This window comes from Rhinolophus sinicus, chromosome 5 (assembly GCF_057876585.1).
Source record: "Rhinolophus sinicus isolate RSI-liver-muscle chromosome 5, RSI-T2T, whole genome shotgun sequence".
Lineage (NCBI taxonomy): Eukaryota > Metazoa > Chordata > Mammalia > Chiroptera > Rhinolophidae > Rhinolophus > Rhinolophus sinicus.
In genome coordinates this window covers 47525773-47541697 of record NC_142505.1, presented here as the reverse complement: position 1 = coordinate 47541697, position 15925 = coordinate 47525773, and the positions used below count along the sequence as shown (strand labels likewise).

At 57.9% G+C, this 15925-nt stretch overlaps 1 protein-coding gene across 2 annotated transcripts; it reads left to right on the top strand.

The window, feature by feature from the left end:
• The first annotated feature begins 3910 nt into the window (after positions 1-3910).
• On the top strand, positions 3911-15464 carry SEMA3G (semaphorin 3G). 2 transcript variants are annotated; one of them, XM_019724327.3, is made up of 16 exons: positions 3911-4094; positions 5834-5994; positions 6108-6170; positions 6398-6517; positions 6802-6892; positions 7007-7123; positions 7350-7495; positions 7700-7814; positions 7910-7979; positions 8284-8428; positions 8704-8935; positions 9030-9121; positions 9764-9805; positions 10514-10742; positions 11055-11194; positions 12512-15464. In XM_019724327.3, the coding sequence occupies exons 1-16, from the start codon at positions 3986-3988 to the stop codon at positions 12950-12952; spliced, it is 2313 nt and encodes a 770-aa protein (XP_019579886.2). In that variant the 5' UTR covers positions 3911-3985; the 3' UTR covers positions 12953-15464. The 2 variants fall into 2 exon arrangements, with proteins under 2 accessions (XP_019579886.2, XP_019579885.2); XM_019724326.3 differs by having other exon boundaries at positions 12509-15464.
• The last annotated feature ends 461 nt before the right edge of the window (positions 15465-15925 follow it).

The window sequence follows — 15925 nt, the reverse complement described above, 5'->3', positions numbered from 1 at the left end:
GACAATGAGTAGGCCCAGGCCACTACTAACTCATCTGCTGACCTCACTCAAATTTGTCAGTTACCCTACGAATGTACTCTTCCTGGACCAGAATCCAACCCAAGATCACACACTGCATCTTATCATTCTATCCATTTACTCTCCTCCAATCTTTGTCAGTTTCTGTCTTTCCTCATCTTTCGTGACCCTGACACTTTTGAAAAGTACAAGCCAGTTGTTTTGTAGAGAATCTCATGCAATTTGGGTTTGTCTGGGGTTTCCTCCAGATTAAATTCAGCTTACGCATTTCTGGCAGGGTGATCATATGAGAGATGGAGAGTCCTTGGTCCATGTCAAAGTTGAGATGCCTCTGGATAGGACGGTGGGGATGTCAAAGCAAGGCTAGATCTAAGTGAGAGGGGAGAAGGAGAGCTATAAACTCGGTGTCATCAGAATAAGTGCTTCCCCAGGCCTGATCCTGGATGAGGCACCAGAGAGAGAGTGTGTAGAGAGAGGTGGCCCAGGACTGGACACTGGGCATCCCCCATAGGCAGTCTGGGGGAAGAGACGTGATCGATGAGGTGGGAGAGACCCTGGGTGAGTGAGGGGCCCTAAGAGCCAGGAGGGAAGAAAGGAGGCATGGAGGACAGCTGATGGTTCTGGGGATAAGGATCCTGGAGTCCTCTGAGGCCTTGGGCACCGGGACACGAGGGTTTCATCGTAGCAGTAGGATGGGAGCCCGGCTGGACAGGGCCAAAGGAGTAAGTGAGATAAAGGGGAAATGGAGAGTGTGGACAACACTGGTGAAGTTTTACAAATGCTCAGGGAACAGAGAGAAACGGACTGAAGCCAAGGGGAGATGTGAGCTCATTTCAGGAGGGAAATCAGGGAATGGCCTGATTGCTGATGGGAACAATTCAGTGAACATGGAAAAGGAGTGATGTAAGACGCAGGGCAGAGCTGCAGAAGGTAAGTGGCTACAGGCCTCTGGGCAGTGTTTTAAGGGTATGGTATAGCACTGAGCCTGGAGGCAAGCTGGGCGAAGAGAAAGGGGGCTCAAGGCAATGAGGGAAGAATTGTGGCAGTGGGGGTACCGAGTGCAGGTCGTGTGTCCAGAGGAAGGGATGTGCTGAATGCTGATACAGCAGGTCATATCCTTACTGGTGGAGACGGAGGATGGGTGGCTGAGCTGGGGGAAGGCAAGGACCAGGACCTGAGAGGCCAGGGGGCACCGGAGGCATGTGGGATCCTGCTGGGCTTGGGAGAGGAGAAGAGAGAAACCCAAGAGTTAAGCCCTCTGTGAATGAAACAGGAGGATGGCTGGGCCAGCTGTATAGAGGGCTGGGGTGGCTGGCTAGTGCCTTAAAGAAGAGGTTCAGAGGGAGAGAGCCCTGTGGGATTGTCTCAATCTCTCTGTTCCAGAATGAGCTTGGTGGGAGAGGGACTTCCTTCTAAGCATGCCCACCCCAGGATTCTAGCTGGGAGAGGCCAGGCTGTGACCCTCCACATACCCACCTGGTGGCACCTGACGCATCACACACGGATATGCCGCCAAGGGCCTCTAGCTCCCACCAGCACACGGCACTGCACTCCTCTACATACATCACCTAGTTCTGACTGTTTGGTTGCGGTCAGTCTTCTTCATTTCTTTCGGGCTGTCATCCTTTGCCTGGATAGTGCTTCCTTCATGAAGCCTCCCTTGATTTCCTCCATCAGGAGCAATCACTGGACCATCTCTCACTGCCCCTGCCTCTTCATATTATGGTTGGCTGTTTATTGCTCGCTGCCCCAAGAGGCTGCAGTTTCTCCTGGGTGGCCCTGCTGCCCCAACAGGTCCTGACACAGTGGGCAGCTTTGGGATCTCCTGCAGTTCCTACTTTGTCCATTAGATGGCCCAAGAAGCACGTGGCTTGGCCAATTGACCTGAGAAATCAGGAGCACCTTTGGGTCTATTTTTCATCTACAGTTTGCAAACGTGTCTTTACAGAAGATCCTTACTTTCTTCCCAGATGGGGAAACTGAGACTCAGAGAAGGAGAAGCCCTGCCTTAGGCCACACAACTAGTTAACCTTAGAGTTTGGACTCCCAAACTGTTTTCCTGCAGTGTGGACTGTCCCCCACATTCTGCCCCAGTAGATCCAGTCCTCCCCTGCAGCCTCAGCTGGGGGCCTGACTGAGCTGAGACCCCCAGGACGAGCTGGCAGGCTGAAGAGTTGTTTGGCCTGCTGCCCACAGCTGGTGGCCACATGCTGTCTGGCTCAGTCCCCAGGCGGATATTGGCCCCCGGCCTGGGGTACCTCTTGAAACATCTCTCCCTGGAGACAGAGGCCGAGGGGCTCTACCCCTCCAAGGGACCAGGATATAATCACCATCATGGCAGCTCCTGCACAAGCACTCCTGACCTGTTTATACTGCCTGTCACACCCAAGGCAAATGGTTCCTGGCCCTGAAAGGAGGAGACGGAGACTCAGAGAGGGAAGGGTCTTGGCCAAAGTTCTCCAGTGGAGTCAGAAGTGGCTAGTCATTGGCCTCCCTGAGCAGCCCCTTACCCAATCCCAGGTCAGCCACCCCTCTCCCCCCTGAGGAGATATATGTATGTATATATACATGTCAGAGGGAGGTGGGGACAGGGAGACAGGGTTCAAGGTCCCTGGGTCCTTCTCATACTGACTCAAGGGGCTGACTTGTTTCCCTTCCAGGGTTGAGATGGGGAGGGGAGGTGGGTTCCTCCCAGCAACCCCAGAAGCAGAAGAGAATCCCAGAAGGGGCAGGGTTGATAGGGTCTGTTCTTAGCCTGTTGTATGGCCTGGGCTTGGTCTTTCCCTCTCTGATGCCCCCAAGTTTCCTGACCACCATCTGAGGGGGCTCAATCTGGCCCATCTGGGAGGCCTAACTTTCAGGAGTTTCTAAAATCCTGGGCGCTCCAATTCTGGCTCAAAGTTGAAATCTTCTCAGCTCCTAGGACCTCAGATTCTACGTATAAGGATCTGGGGTGGGGTGGAGTGGCAGCTGTGTGTGTGTGGGTGGGGACAGGGGCTGCTGTGGGATGGGGCACGGGGAAGTCCCCTCACTTGACTCAGTTTAGCCCCTCAGTCTCTTCTCCTTGTCCCTCTTCTGTCGCTTTCTTGCCCCCGCCCCGTATCCAACGTCAAGGCAGAGTGAGTGGGGGTGTGAGAGCCCCCACTTTGGAGGTATCATAGATATAGGGCCTACAGGGCAGAGGTAGACTCTGGAAGAACCCACCACTCACTGAGTGACACTCTTGGCCCTGGGTCTCTGGGAAGACTTGATGGCTGAGAGACGCAGGATAACGGGAGGGTCCCCTGCCTAGTCAGCTGGGATGGGGCCTGGAGGCCAGACATTCATTTCTTGCCAATCCCAGTTCTGTGAATTATGGCAGACCTCAAGCCTGCACCCAAAACATGGAGCCCCTTGGGCTGGAATGACCCCGCCCCAGGTAACTTGGGCCCTGCCAGGGGAGCTGAGGAGCCAGGCCAAGGCTTCAGGGGGCTGAACCCTCCTGGTATCAGGGACTTAGACCTAGAGGCGGTTTGTGGGGGTCTCTGTCATGGGTGCTACAGGGTCAGGGAGCAAAGGAGAGCCCAGCCAGACCCACACCCAGCCCATCAACCTCTGATCTCTGACTTCCTACCTCCCTTCCAGGGTATCTCCCCCCTTGACATTTTGCTAGAGCCTGGGGACTTGGGTTTGTGGACATTTTTGTGTCAACTACCCACCCGCAGTTGGGAATGAGTCTTCCCAACAGTGAACTGTGAAACCAGCCAATCTGACACAGAGGCATCAACCGGGCCAGTCGGGAAAGAGGGAGCAGCTGCAGGTGGATGGCAAGGGCCCGTGCCCCTCCCTCTTCCTCCGCCTTCCTGGCCCTGGACGGGGTGGAGCCACTGCCTTATAAGTGGCAGGCCTGGCGGCAACAGAACAAACTACAACCAGCAGCAGGACTAGAGGCTGGCTGCTCGCAGCCTCGTGCCCTTGATCCCCCAGCATGGTCCCCTCGGCCTGGTCCATCTGCTGCCTCCTGGGGGGCCTCCTGCTTTGCGGGGGCAGCCCCAGTCCTGGCCCCAGCGTGCCCCGCCTGCGGCTCTCCTACCGAGGTACGGGTGGGTGTGCCCTGTTCGTGTGCATGTCCGTGGGAGCCCCAGACCCTACAGCACACCCAGCAGTGGGGCCCCAGCCAGTCCCGGGCAATCTGTTCTGCCAGCTGGAGGGATGCTGTCACTCTCTGCATAGCCCATGGGAAAGCCTTCTCAGTCATTCCCTGGGATGGTGCTCTGACTGCCACCAGCGGCAGGCGCTGCGGAAGAGGCCGGGGGGCGGGGGAGAGAGACAGGTCCTGCCTGGGAGGCATGGCCAGGGTGGAGGTAGGAGAGACAGAGACACGCAGGAGGAAAACCTGAGGGGGCTGCTGAGAAAAGGAGAGAGACAGAGGGAGACGCTGAGAGACCTTGGTACAGATGAGCAGAGAGCGATGGGGATGGGCAGACAGGGCACGTCTGGAGGTTCTGCACTCAGCCGGGGCTCCTTACCCAGGGCAGACAGCGGGGGAGCAGGCTCCTGCCCTTCTCCTCCCCGCCTGGCAATGGGGCCCCTCACCCTGTCCCCACAGCCTTGCCCCCCATCTGCCTCTTGCAGCCCACTTCCCAATGCTGGGCTTTCCTCCTCCTTCTTCAAAGCAGCCGATGAGGTTCCTCTGCATATCTAACCTGATGGGTTATGCCACAGCTGGCACAGGCCTCCTCTGAATCTGTAGAGATGGTACATGGGAAAAGGTCCCTGAGACACACAGAGTCTTCCACAGAGTCTTCTTCTTGGAGAAGCCAGAGGGGTGATCACCTTTCCCTGGGAGCCCCAGTCCAAGAGGGGAGACCCAGGCTTACTCTGGAGAGTCTGAGCGGGGAGACATGGATCCACTCTGGAGAGTCTGAAAATGGGGCCTGGGGGGAGAATGTGGTTCTGCCCTTGGAGCTTTGGTTTTGGGGGGAAGTCAGGCTATAAGAAAAAGCCCACATAGCGCAAATCCCCTCCAAAGTACTGTCAGCCATGGAGGGCTTCCTGGAAGAGGCTGTCAATGAATTTGGGGATGGAGTGGGTGCTGGGCCAAGGATGACCCCTTGGGCAGGCATAGGATACTCAGCCTTCCCAAGGTGGCCAACACCCCTTCTTACCATATCCTGCTGCCTGCCCCTTGCCCACCCATTACCTCCACCTCCCTAACCCAATCCCAAGGACCTATTCCATCCTTGACTCCTAGGACTAGCATCCCCAGGCAGCCATCCCCCATCCCTAGGGCCTAGGTGGGCAGGGTCTATGGAGAAGAAAATCCTCTTTAACCACACCCCTGGACTAGTGCCTGGAGCTCCGCCGGCCAAACCTGGCCTCTCCCATGCTGGGCCTTTGCCAGGTGTCCCCTCTGCTGGGAATGCTCTCCCCTGCCTGTCTGCCTATACACTGCTCAGGCTCACTCCCCCTTCCTCCAGGCTCTCTCTGCACTTTGCCCAGCTTGCTGCCATAAGTTCTGACAGTAGGGCCATCTTCCCTGGGGGCTGAGTAGAACATAGTGGGTCAATGGAAAGGAGAGGTTAACTGGAAGATCAAGGGGCTAAGGAATGGAGGAATAGGTGGTGGCCGCTGGGTGGGCTGCGCTGGGTGGGGGGGTCAGAGCTCCTGTCCCACCCACCCCCGGGAGCCATTTCCCAGAAGCCCTCCAGCAGCCCTGTGGATGGAGACATTTTCCAGATGTGAGTGTGTGTGGGGTGAATGCACAGCTGGGACCCTCCACCTCTAAACCTTGGCTGAGCAGCGGGCCCTGAACCCCTCCCTTGCTCCCTTGTAGACCTCCTGTCTGCCAACCGCTCTGCCATCTTTCTGGGTCCCCGGGGTTCCCTGGACCTTCAAGCTATGTACTTGGATGAGTACCGGGACCGCCTCTTTCTGGGGGGTCGAGATGCCATCTACTCTCTGCGGCTGGACCAGGCATGGCCAGATCCCCGGGAGGTGAGCTGGATTGCCTGGGGAGAGGGTCTGTCTGAGAGCCGGGCAACTCCAGATGGGGGGTGGATGAAGATACTCAGGCTGCGAGGTCAGGCGTCAGCCGGGTTGTGTTTCAGGTCCTGTGGCCACCGCAGCCAGGACAGAGGGAGGAGTGTGTTCGAAAGGGAAGAGATCCTTTGGTGAGTGCTGTTTGTAGTGACTGCCCCCAACCCTGACCAACACCCCAGAATAGCCTGGGCCACTCCCCAGGGTGCCGGTGCTGGGGGCATTTGAAACAGGTCCCGAGGACTTTCGCAGTCCATGAAGAATGTCAGCCTAGACCCCAGAGTTGATCACCAGGCAGGGCTGAGCCTTGGGCCCCAAAGGAACGGTGAGCATCCCTCATCTCCCGCCCCTCTGCCCCTAGGTGGAGTGTGCCAATTTTGTGCGGGTACTGCAACCACACAACCGGACCCACCTGCTGGCTTGTGGCACCGGGGCCTTCCAGCCCACCTGTGCCCTCGTGGCGGTTGGGCACCGTGGGGAGGTAAGGCTAGAGCGGGCCCCACAAGGGACTGGGAAGCAGTGACATTCCTCCAGGCTGCCTGAATGCTCCCAATTGAGCCTGGGTGAGGGCAGAGGCTTCAGGGGCCTTGAAAGGCGCCTTTGTGCCAGGGAGCTGACCCCATTGGCAAAGCCCTGAACTGAGGGCTTCTTCCACACCCCCTACCCCACTCTCGAGCTGCCTGTGATGGCCATTGCCTGGGTGGGGAGAGGCTAGTGCTGCTTTCCCAGGTGACACCCCTCCTTCCCTCCTTCCCTTTCCCCCAGCATGTGCTCCGCCTGGAGCCGGGCAGTGTGGAAAGTGGGCGAGGGCGATGCCCACATGAGCCCAGCCGTCCCTTCGCCAGCACCTTTGTAGGTGGGTGATGCCCAGGCCTGGGTGGCCACTGGGAGGATGGGAGCCTGCCAAGGTCTTTGGGAAAGGATGGTAAGTGGGCCCTCCTCCCCTGACTCTGTCCCCACCCTACCCCAGGTGGGGAGCTGTACACAGGCCTCACGGCCGACTTCCTGGGGCGTGAGGCCATGATCTTCCGGAGTGGGGGTGCCCGGCCAGCCTTGCGTTCTGACTCTGACCAGAACCTCCTGCATGGTGAGCCCAGGGGTTTCCTCAAGGCTAGGCTGGCTGGGGTCTGCCCCAGCATCGGTAGGAGATGGGAGAGCTGACGTTGGAGTGGAGACTGGAGGGGCAGCCCATCCCCACTCTACTCCCTGGGACTCCAGCCTGGGGTCCCTGTACCTCTCCTGCTACGCATTGACTTCCACCCATGCTCCCCCGTGAAGCTCCCCCACCAGCTTCCCCTGTCACACATCTGCAGACCCCAGATTTGTGATGGCCGCCCGAATCGCTGACAACTCTGACCAGAATGATGACAAGGTGTACTTCTTCTTCTCGGAGACTGTCCCCTCGCCTGATGGTGGCCCAGGTTATGTCACCGTCAGCCGCGTGGGCCGTGTCTGCGTGGTGAGAGCTGTGAAGGGGCTGTGAGGTTCAGGTCCTTGCCACACCCCTCTTCCCCAACCTGCCCCCACCCTCAGCAGTAGAGAAACTGAGGTGAGGGTGTGAAGTCCGTGTCCCTGCCTCTCCCCCAAAGGGTGAGGGTGGAGGAGCAGGAGCAGGGGCCTGTCCTCTGGGGCCCAGGGTTGACTCAGGCCTCCTGCCTCACAGAATGATGCTGGTGGCCAGCGAGTGCTGGTGAACAAATGGAGCACCTTTCTCAAGGCCAGGCTGGTCTGCTCCGTGCCTGGCCCCGGTGGAGCTGAGACCCACTTTGACCAGCTAGGTAAGGGCATGGCCAGGGGCAGGCCTGGGTACAAGAGTGGGGAGGGCGCAGAGGCAGTGAGTGGGGGACATTGGCAGTGGCTTTCTGTCTCCCAGAGGATGTGTTCCTGCTGTGGCCCAAGACAGGCAAGAGCCTGGAGGTGTATGCGCTTTTCAGCATGGTCAGGTGGGTACACTGCCTCCCTCCCCTGATCCCCCCCCCCCATCTCTGTATCCTGTATCCTCTGTTGAGCCTCTGCCTTCATATTCTGGCATAGCCATGGGACCCTGCCATGGGACAGAGTCCCTGACTCGGTGACTCTGGCTGTATTTTCTGTCTCTCTCTCTTTACCTTTGCCTGGGTGTCCTTGTTTTTCGGTTTCTCCTGACTCCAGGCACTGCCGCCCTCTGCCCTGCCCATACAGCCAGGCTACCCCCTTCCTGCCCATGACTGCCACGCTGGCCTGACTGGCCCTGTCTGCCCTCGGCAGCGCTGTGTTCCAGGGCTTTGCCGTCTGCTTGTATCACATGGCGGACATCTGGGAAGTCTTCAGGGGACCCTTTGCCCACCAAGATGGTCCGCAGCACCAGTGGGGACCCTATGGGGGCAAAGTGCCCTTCCCCCGCCCTGGAGTGGTGAGTATCTGGGGAAGAGGGCTGAGCAGATGCCAGGAGGGCTCTACGCTGGGACAGCATCACGTCCGCACGCAGCCCCACAGCAGCTCTGAGCTGGGGCTCCAGAGGGGCGGCAGGGGTGAGATGGGGCATCTGACCCTATTAAAGAGCCTCTCGTACCCCGAGCGTGGTCCTTTGGAGGTTGGTGTGCCCAGGCAGAGGGGCGTGGGAGCAGGCCAGGGTGGGGAATGTGTGAGCCCAGCAGGCTCCAGGTGCTCCCTTTGCTGCTGCTACAGTGCCCCAGCAAGATGACTGCGCAGCCTGGACGGCCCTTTGGCAGCACCAAGGACTACCCAGATGAGGTGCTACAGTTTGCCCGAGCCCACCCACTCATGTTCCGGCCGGTACGGCCTCGGCAGGGCCGCCCTGTCCTCGTGAAGACCCACCTGGCCCAGCAGCTGCGACAGATCGTGGTGGACCGCGTGGAGGCAGAGGATGGGACCTACGATGTCCTCTTCCTGGGGACTGGTGGGTAGACTGAGGGCAGCGGCCGTGCCAGGGAGCTGTGCAGGGGCCCTGGCTGCCTCTTTCTCTCCTGCTGACCCCGTCATCTCTGCCCCAGACTCAGGTTCGGTGCTCAAGGTCATGGCCCTGCAGTCTGGGGGCTCGGCTGAGCCTGAGGAGGTGGTTCTAGAGGAGCTCCAGGTGTTTAAGGTGAGTGGGGGACGGGGTGGCTCCCCTCAAGCCCAGTCACTGGGTCCAGGCCTGGATACTGGGAAGCAGGGGCAAAGCACAGGAGATGGGCCCATCTTGACTGGACTTGCAGCCAGTGAGGAATGAAAATGATGACATTCCCCACTGCAGAGGCCCTGCTGATGCTTCTGAATGGATGAGGGACCTGGGGATGCAGTCTGTAAGCTGAAAGTTGGGGGACCCAGGGAGGGATGGCCACGGTGAGCACCCCTTGACAAAGCCCTGACTGGCTCAAGTCGGGGGTGACTGAGAAACTAAGTGCCCAAGGGGTTCTGTTGGCCCCTCTATAGAATCAGACGGGTGTATCTGGGGGATGGCTGTGCCTTCAGACGTGGGATGGTGATTTGGGACAGCTGCTTCATTGCTGGGGAATAGGGCTGTGGGAGGAGACATTAGGGATTTGTGCTTTTAGCCGAGCCTCCTGCTTGGAGGCCAGCCAGGGCAAGGCGACCTTTCTTGTAACCTGACCCCTGGGAAAGACTGGCCTTAGCTGCCAGGACATGCACTGACCAAGGCAGGGGCTGAAGGATGCTGAAAGCAGGAATGCAGTGGAGGGCTCGCTCCACACCCCCATCCCCCACTGAGACCCTGCTCCTTCCCCAGGTGCCCACAGCCATCACTGAGATGGAGATCTCTGTCAAAAGGGTAAGAGCAGCTATGCCTCTCCCCACTGCTCCTTTTTCCCCTTCTCTGGCCCAAAGCCTCCTGAAGCCCTGCTGCTCTCTGCTGGAAAGCCCCTGCAGCAGGCCCTGGGTTGCCTGATTGGGCCCTGCTAAGAGGGCTGAGAGTCTAGCTGGGAGCTGAGATTCCCATGCATTAAACCAGTGGGCAGTGGGGAGCCCTGAGTAAGTGAGGCTGTGTTCAGGTAAGGGGAGATGCACAAAGGTTGGTGTCTTGGGAGAGGCAAAAAATGTGCTTGAAAACAAAACGCAGATTTGAAATCAAACAGGGGAGCCACTTCTTAGAGACCTGTGCCCTTTCGCAAGTGGCAGATACCATCTCCCCCAGTTTATGTGCCCAAGTTTATCTCTGGTACTGGGATTGCTTAAAACAGGGTGCACCTCTAAGGCAAGTCAGGATAAAGGCCATTGAGGTGGAGGGCAAAGGTCAGCAGTAGGGAGAGCCTGGAGTGGCTCTTTAGAGAAAAGATCTTGCATCTGCCCCTTCCCCTGCATGTCTTAGCACAGGTGTATAATGTGTGGGTGATAAACATTTTGTTTCTGTGAATGCACTCAAGAGGTTCTGGAAGATAGCTTGCAAATGGCAGGGATCTCAGGAAAGCCAAGGGGCTGCAAGCCCACCTACTTCTGGGGGAGCCCAGGCTCAGCAGGCTCTGCGTGTATCCCTCCCCAGCAAATGCTGTACGTGGGCTCGAAGCTGGGTGTGGCTCGGCTGCAGCTGCATCAGTGTGAGACTTACGGCAGTGCGTGTGCAGAGTGCTGTCTGGCCCGGGACCCGTACTGTGCCTGGGATGGTGCGTCCTGCACCCTCTACCGGCCTGGCACCAGCAAGCGCCGGTTCCGCCGGCAGGATATCCGGCATGGAAACCCTGCCCTGCAATGTCTGGGCCAGAGCCAGGATGGTAAGTGGCAACAGGCATGGGAGTGCCCGCTGGGCTCTCACAAGGGTCTAACTCACTCACCCCTGTGGCCTGGGCTCAACCCTTGTGAAGCAGGGCCTCAGACTGGTCATGTTGTAGCAAACAGTCCTCAGTTTCCCTATCTGCGCATCTCCTACAGGGTATGGGTATAGGATTTTTGGACAGAGTGACTGGCTTGGGTATTAACAGACACCTAGGTCCCTGTCATACTGGTGGGGGTTCCTGGGCTGTGGGAGTCAGCTGGCCCCAGGGGCCCATAGTTCCTAAGCTGAGCCCACCTCCACCTCCCTCCAGAGGAGGCTGCAGGACTCCTGGCGACCACCACAGTCTACGGCACGGAGCACAACAGCACCTTCCTGGAGTGCCTGCCCAAGTCTCCTCAGGCAGCTGTGCAATGGTTCTTGCAGAGGCCGGGGGACCAGGGGCCTGATCAGGTGAGCGAGGACCCTGCCTTCAGTTTGCTTGTGTCCTGAGGTCACATCCCGCCCTGAACCCCCAAGTCCTGAGCCCTAGGAAGGGGCTCTGAGGGGAACCTGCCAAGATCGACTAAAGAAAAGTGTGTATTAGGCCCCTGAGGTACCTAGAAGGAGGTGCCCCTGCCCCTGTCATCTGGGAACGCCCAGGCCAGATATGCCTGGAACTCGTCCAGTGACAGGGAGCCCACCAACTCCCAAGGCATTGAGCTGAGCCCTGAAAGGTGGGTAGCAGAGAAGGAAGAGAGGCAAGGGGGTCTGGGTGGTCACGAAGTCCCCTATGCTTACACATATGGCTCATTTTGAAGGGATTTTTCCCCAGGGGTTCTTGGTCCTCCTGTGCCCCAGGCCTGTGCTCCTGGCCTTCACTGCCCCCTTCCCTGGCCCCCCACTTCCTCCCTGGAGTCCAATTGCTTACCCAGACCCTCTTCTCCCCCATCTGGGAAGGTCTGTCAACCCGAGATGGCTTCAGTCTGGGGCCTGAGGATAGGCGTGGGTGTGTAGGGTGAAGAACCATTCTCAAGTGCTCCCACAGGCAGGGAAGGGGAGGGAGTGGGTTGATTACAGGAGGGGCTCTCCTTCCAGCTTGGGAACTGGGGGAGGCCAGCCTTGGGCCAGCTGTTGGGCTGGGTACTGAAGAGACTCCCCCAGGGGCCAGGGGCAAGGGGAGCAATGAGATGAAGTTACATAGCACTAACCGCCCAAGCAGGCCAGCCTAAAAGTACAGACATACAGACTAAAGCCCAGACAGCAGCCGAGCCAGAGACTAGCTGGGTCAGAACAGCACTCCCCTCCCACACGGTGATGGGCACTTGGCCTGCCTCTGGCTGTGGCTGTGGGCCCTGCACTGTGGTAGTGAACAATACAGACCATGTATAATAGAATTGAGGGGCATTCTGGGGCTGAGGTTACAGCTGCCCACTGAGTTAAAGCCCATAAGTACCCTCTCTGTTCACTGGGAATGTGTGGCAGCCCCTCCTCCAAAGCCACGATAGGTGCCCCAAAGCTCTGAGTAGGGAGAAACCCGTCAACCAAATCTTTGAAAGGCCCCCTCTGCAGGCCATGTCCTGGGTTATGGGAAGGTGAGGCCCAGGCTGCAATCAGGAGAGGCTGAGCCTGGCGAGCTGCTGCTCCCATCCTGGGAAGGAGAGAATGGGTGAGGGGAAGCGCCCGAGTACTGGGCCCTGCGGTGGCAAATCTGGAAAAGCAGGGTGCAGAGAAGTTGGTGGTGTGTGCCCTGCTCCACGGCCCCCTCACCTCCTCCCTTGGGTCCAGCAGGTGAAGACAGACGAGCGGGTCCTGCAAACAGAGCAGGGGCTGCTGATCCGCAGGCTGAGCCGCCTGGATGCCGGCACCTACACCTGCACTACGCTGGAGCACGGCTTCTCCCAGACAGTGGTCCGCCTGGCTCTGGAGGTGATCGTGGCCGCACAGCTCAACAGTCTGTACCCCAAGGGGCCGAGGCCAGAGAGGCCCGCTGCCCAGGGAGGCCTGGCCTCCACCCCACCCAAGGCCTGGTACAAGGACATCCTGCAGCTCATCGGCTTCGCCAACCTGCCCCGCGTGGATGAGTACTGCGAGCGCATGTGGTGCTCCTCCCGGAGCCGGAGCAAACAGGCCAAGGGCAAGAGCTGGGCGGGGCTGGAGCTGGGCAAGAAGGTGAAGAGCCGGATGCAGGCCGAGCGCAACAGGACGCCCCGGGAGGTGGAAGCCACATAGAAGAGGGTGAAGGAGGGTAAGGTTGGGATGGGCCAGGGGGCCCAGCATCAGTCCCCGCCGGTGTCTCCCACCCACCCAGCCAGGCCATAGGAGGCCAGCAGACCTGATCACCTCTCAGATGGGAGTCTCTGCCCCCCCAAACCCCTACAAGGTCCCCACAGGAAAGGCTCGGGGCCTGATGGAGGGATGTGTCTAACCTCTGCCCCACTCTGCTGTCAGTTCCAGTTGGCGCCAGCACCCTCTGGCCACTGGCAACCCCAATGGGCCTGCTATTTGTTTTCAGAGGTGGCCCCCAGAGCACATTTCCGGTTGTGCCCAGAGGGGAGAGGGCTGGGTGGTTCTTTCCCAGCTGCAGAACAATGGCCTTTCTGAGTGAGCTTAGTGTGGGTGTGTGGGTGCATAAGAGGAGGTGTCTGGGCAGGGGGCCCTCAGGCAGCCAGAGGAAGGTAGGCATTGCCTCTAAGTTAGTGCCCGTTAAGAAGACCTATACTGACTGAGTTTGGGATGGAAGGTAGAGGTGCTGAGAAAGTGGGATAGCAAGACCCACCTTCCCACTTTGTGCCCTGATATCTTGGTGGTCACCCTTCCACCACCCACTGCCTCTTCTCTATCTCATAATCACAGAAATGTAGACTGCTAGAGCACCCTGCAACCTGGGGGTGGGCTGGCCCTCCAGTCCTACTTCATAAACCGAAGGGGCTTCATAGCTGACTTCCCTTCCTCAGGCCCCTGAGCTGCAGGCCAGGTTTCCTGGGAAGCCCACCCCTCCTATGGGATGCCTCCTCTCCACCAGCAGGGTCTCCATGCTGATGAGCTGGGTGAGGGTGGATTCTAGGAGAATGTCATCCCCACCTCTGTTGACTAGAGATGGGGACAGGAGAACTGGGGAGCAGTGGGCCATCTTTTTCAGAGCAATGCAAGCACTCCCATAGCCTGGGAAGGTGGGAATGTGGCAGCTCTAGAGCAAGCTGCAGCTGGTGGGCAGGAGCAGGGGTAGGGCTGCGCCTGGGGACACAGAGGACTGAGAGGCTTTTGAGATGGAGAGAGGGTAGGAGACCCAGCTATGGGACCCAGGAGCAGGCATGCTCACGGACTCAAGATGGCATCAATTAGTTCAGCAGGCACAGGGAAGGCCAGATGTTTCCCACCCTGGATCCTTTGGTTTCTGCTAAATAAGGGTTGGTCATGGATGATGGATGATTCATTTATGAAGCTTTTGTTTCTTTTAAGGAGAAAAATATAGGGAAGAAAAGCTGCTAAGAACTGGAGGTCCTGCTGGCTCTTGGGGCTGAGGCTTAGGTGGCCAGAACCCATTCTGTCTGGGTGTGTAGGGAGGTGTTTTGCCACCAGCAGTAATGTCTTTCTTGGGCTGGGGAGCCCACAGGGGTGGGAGGAGGACTGAATGAAAAGTTGTTCCCAGTTTGTATATGAACGAGCTAGTGACGCACAAAACTGGCAGGAAGGAGACAAGAGCATCAGGTTTGAGATTCCCTCCATTAAAAATCCAAGATGAAGAAAGGAAGTAAAAATAGACAAGAAGCAAAACAGGACTTCCTGCCCCATTGAACTCAAACCCAGACTATCTGTCTTGGCTCCTGTAAGTGCTGCCCCCACTAGTCCCAGCTGGGATCTGAAACAGGGATCCTTCCCTCCTGTGACTGCACAGTAAGTGAACCAGAAGCACTGAGGTGAAGCTGACAATGCCTGGGGAAGCCGTGGCGTGGGGTCGCTATAGCTGGGCTGTCAGCAGGTAGAAGAAGAGGAGAGGAGGACTGTGGGCTAGAGGAGAAAAGGGAAGGGAATAGAGAGGCCGTGGAAGAGGGTGAGGACCGAGCGCAGAACCCCAGGAAATGGGTCAGAGCCACAGCCAGCGCTGCCCCTCTGTCCCAGGGAAATGACCAGGCCCCTCAGTGCCCTGTAGGCTGGACCCAGGCATGATTTCCCAGGCAGGGTCCTCTGGGGAAGCTACTCTGGAAAATGGAGGGGGGAGGAGCTCAAAATCCTCAACAATGAACACCTGCACTTAGAAAACGATGGACACTTCTACCAACTCCCCACCCTCCCCACCCCCATGGTACTGTGTGTTAGTAACTCCTGGAAACGCCGCTATGTGTGAATTCTATTTTTGTATTCATATGTTGAGATGGGTCTTGTGGTTCCCCCGTTTTCAGAGCACACTTCCTCTAATTACTTTTGTTATTCTTATTGTCATGACCGCCCCTGAGCTCTAGTGAGGATAGCAGAGTCCACCGCACAGAACATACAAGGAAAGAATGAAGTTAATATTCACACCACATAATTACATCATTCTTGTATCTGTGTAGTTCTGTACTGAATTGACTGATACCATCTGTGTGAGCTGGAAATGAGGAGCCTTCCCTGTCCATTCCACCAGGGAGAAGGCCACCCTAGGTGGTTTTTCCAGGAGGGAGGATGGGCACCAAGGGAAGGAAGGAGGCAGAGGGCGTTGTCTATGAAGCTGAGATTGCTCATTAAATTAGGAAAATCCTGCCTCTTGGGCTTCTGAGAACGAACTTCTTGGAACTTCAGGAGGATTTTGAGCCAGGAAAAAAACACACACACACAAAAAAAACATGCTGGCAGAGGGCAGCTGGGCATGTAGGCAGCCCTGCTCTTTTTCACAGTAACACTTGACATTTGTAACAGCAGCACTTGGCCTTGTGCCGTCCTCATCCCCAACCACATACCAATGTTTATTACGGCCACTGTGCTCTTGCCTGGGGGGCCGTGCTGTGCTGTGGGGGCTGCAGTTTCTGGGGAGGAGGGGAGGCCCCGAGAGGCTGGCCTAGGGCTGTAGAAGGCGTCTCTGAGGACGGCTCCCACTGCCCTGTGACCTTCTGCCGCTGCACAGAAAGCAGACCACGCTGGTGCTGGAGGGAGGTAGGGACGGACATCACCCCATCTCACCAGGGAGACTAGCCTCTTGCTTGGATGGGGCCTTAATCCATGCTA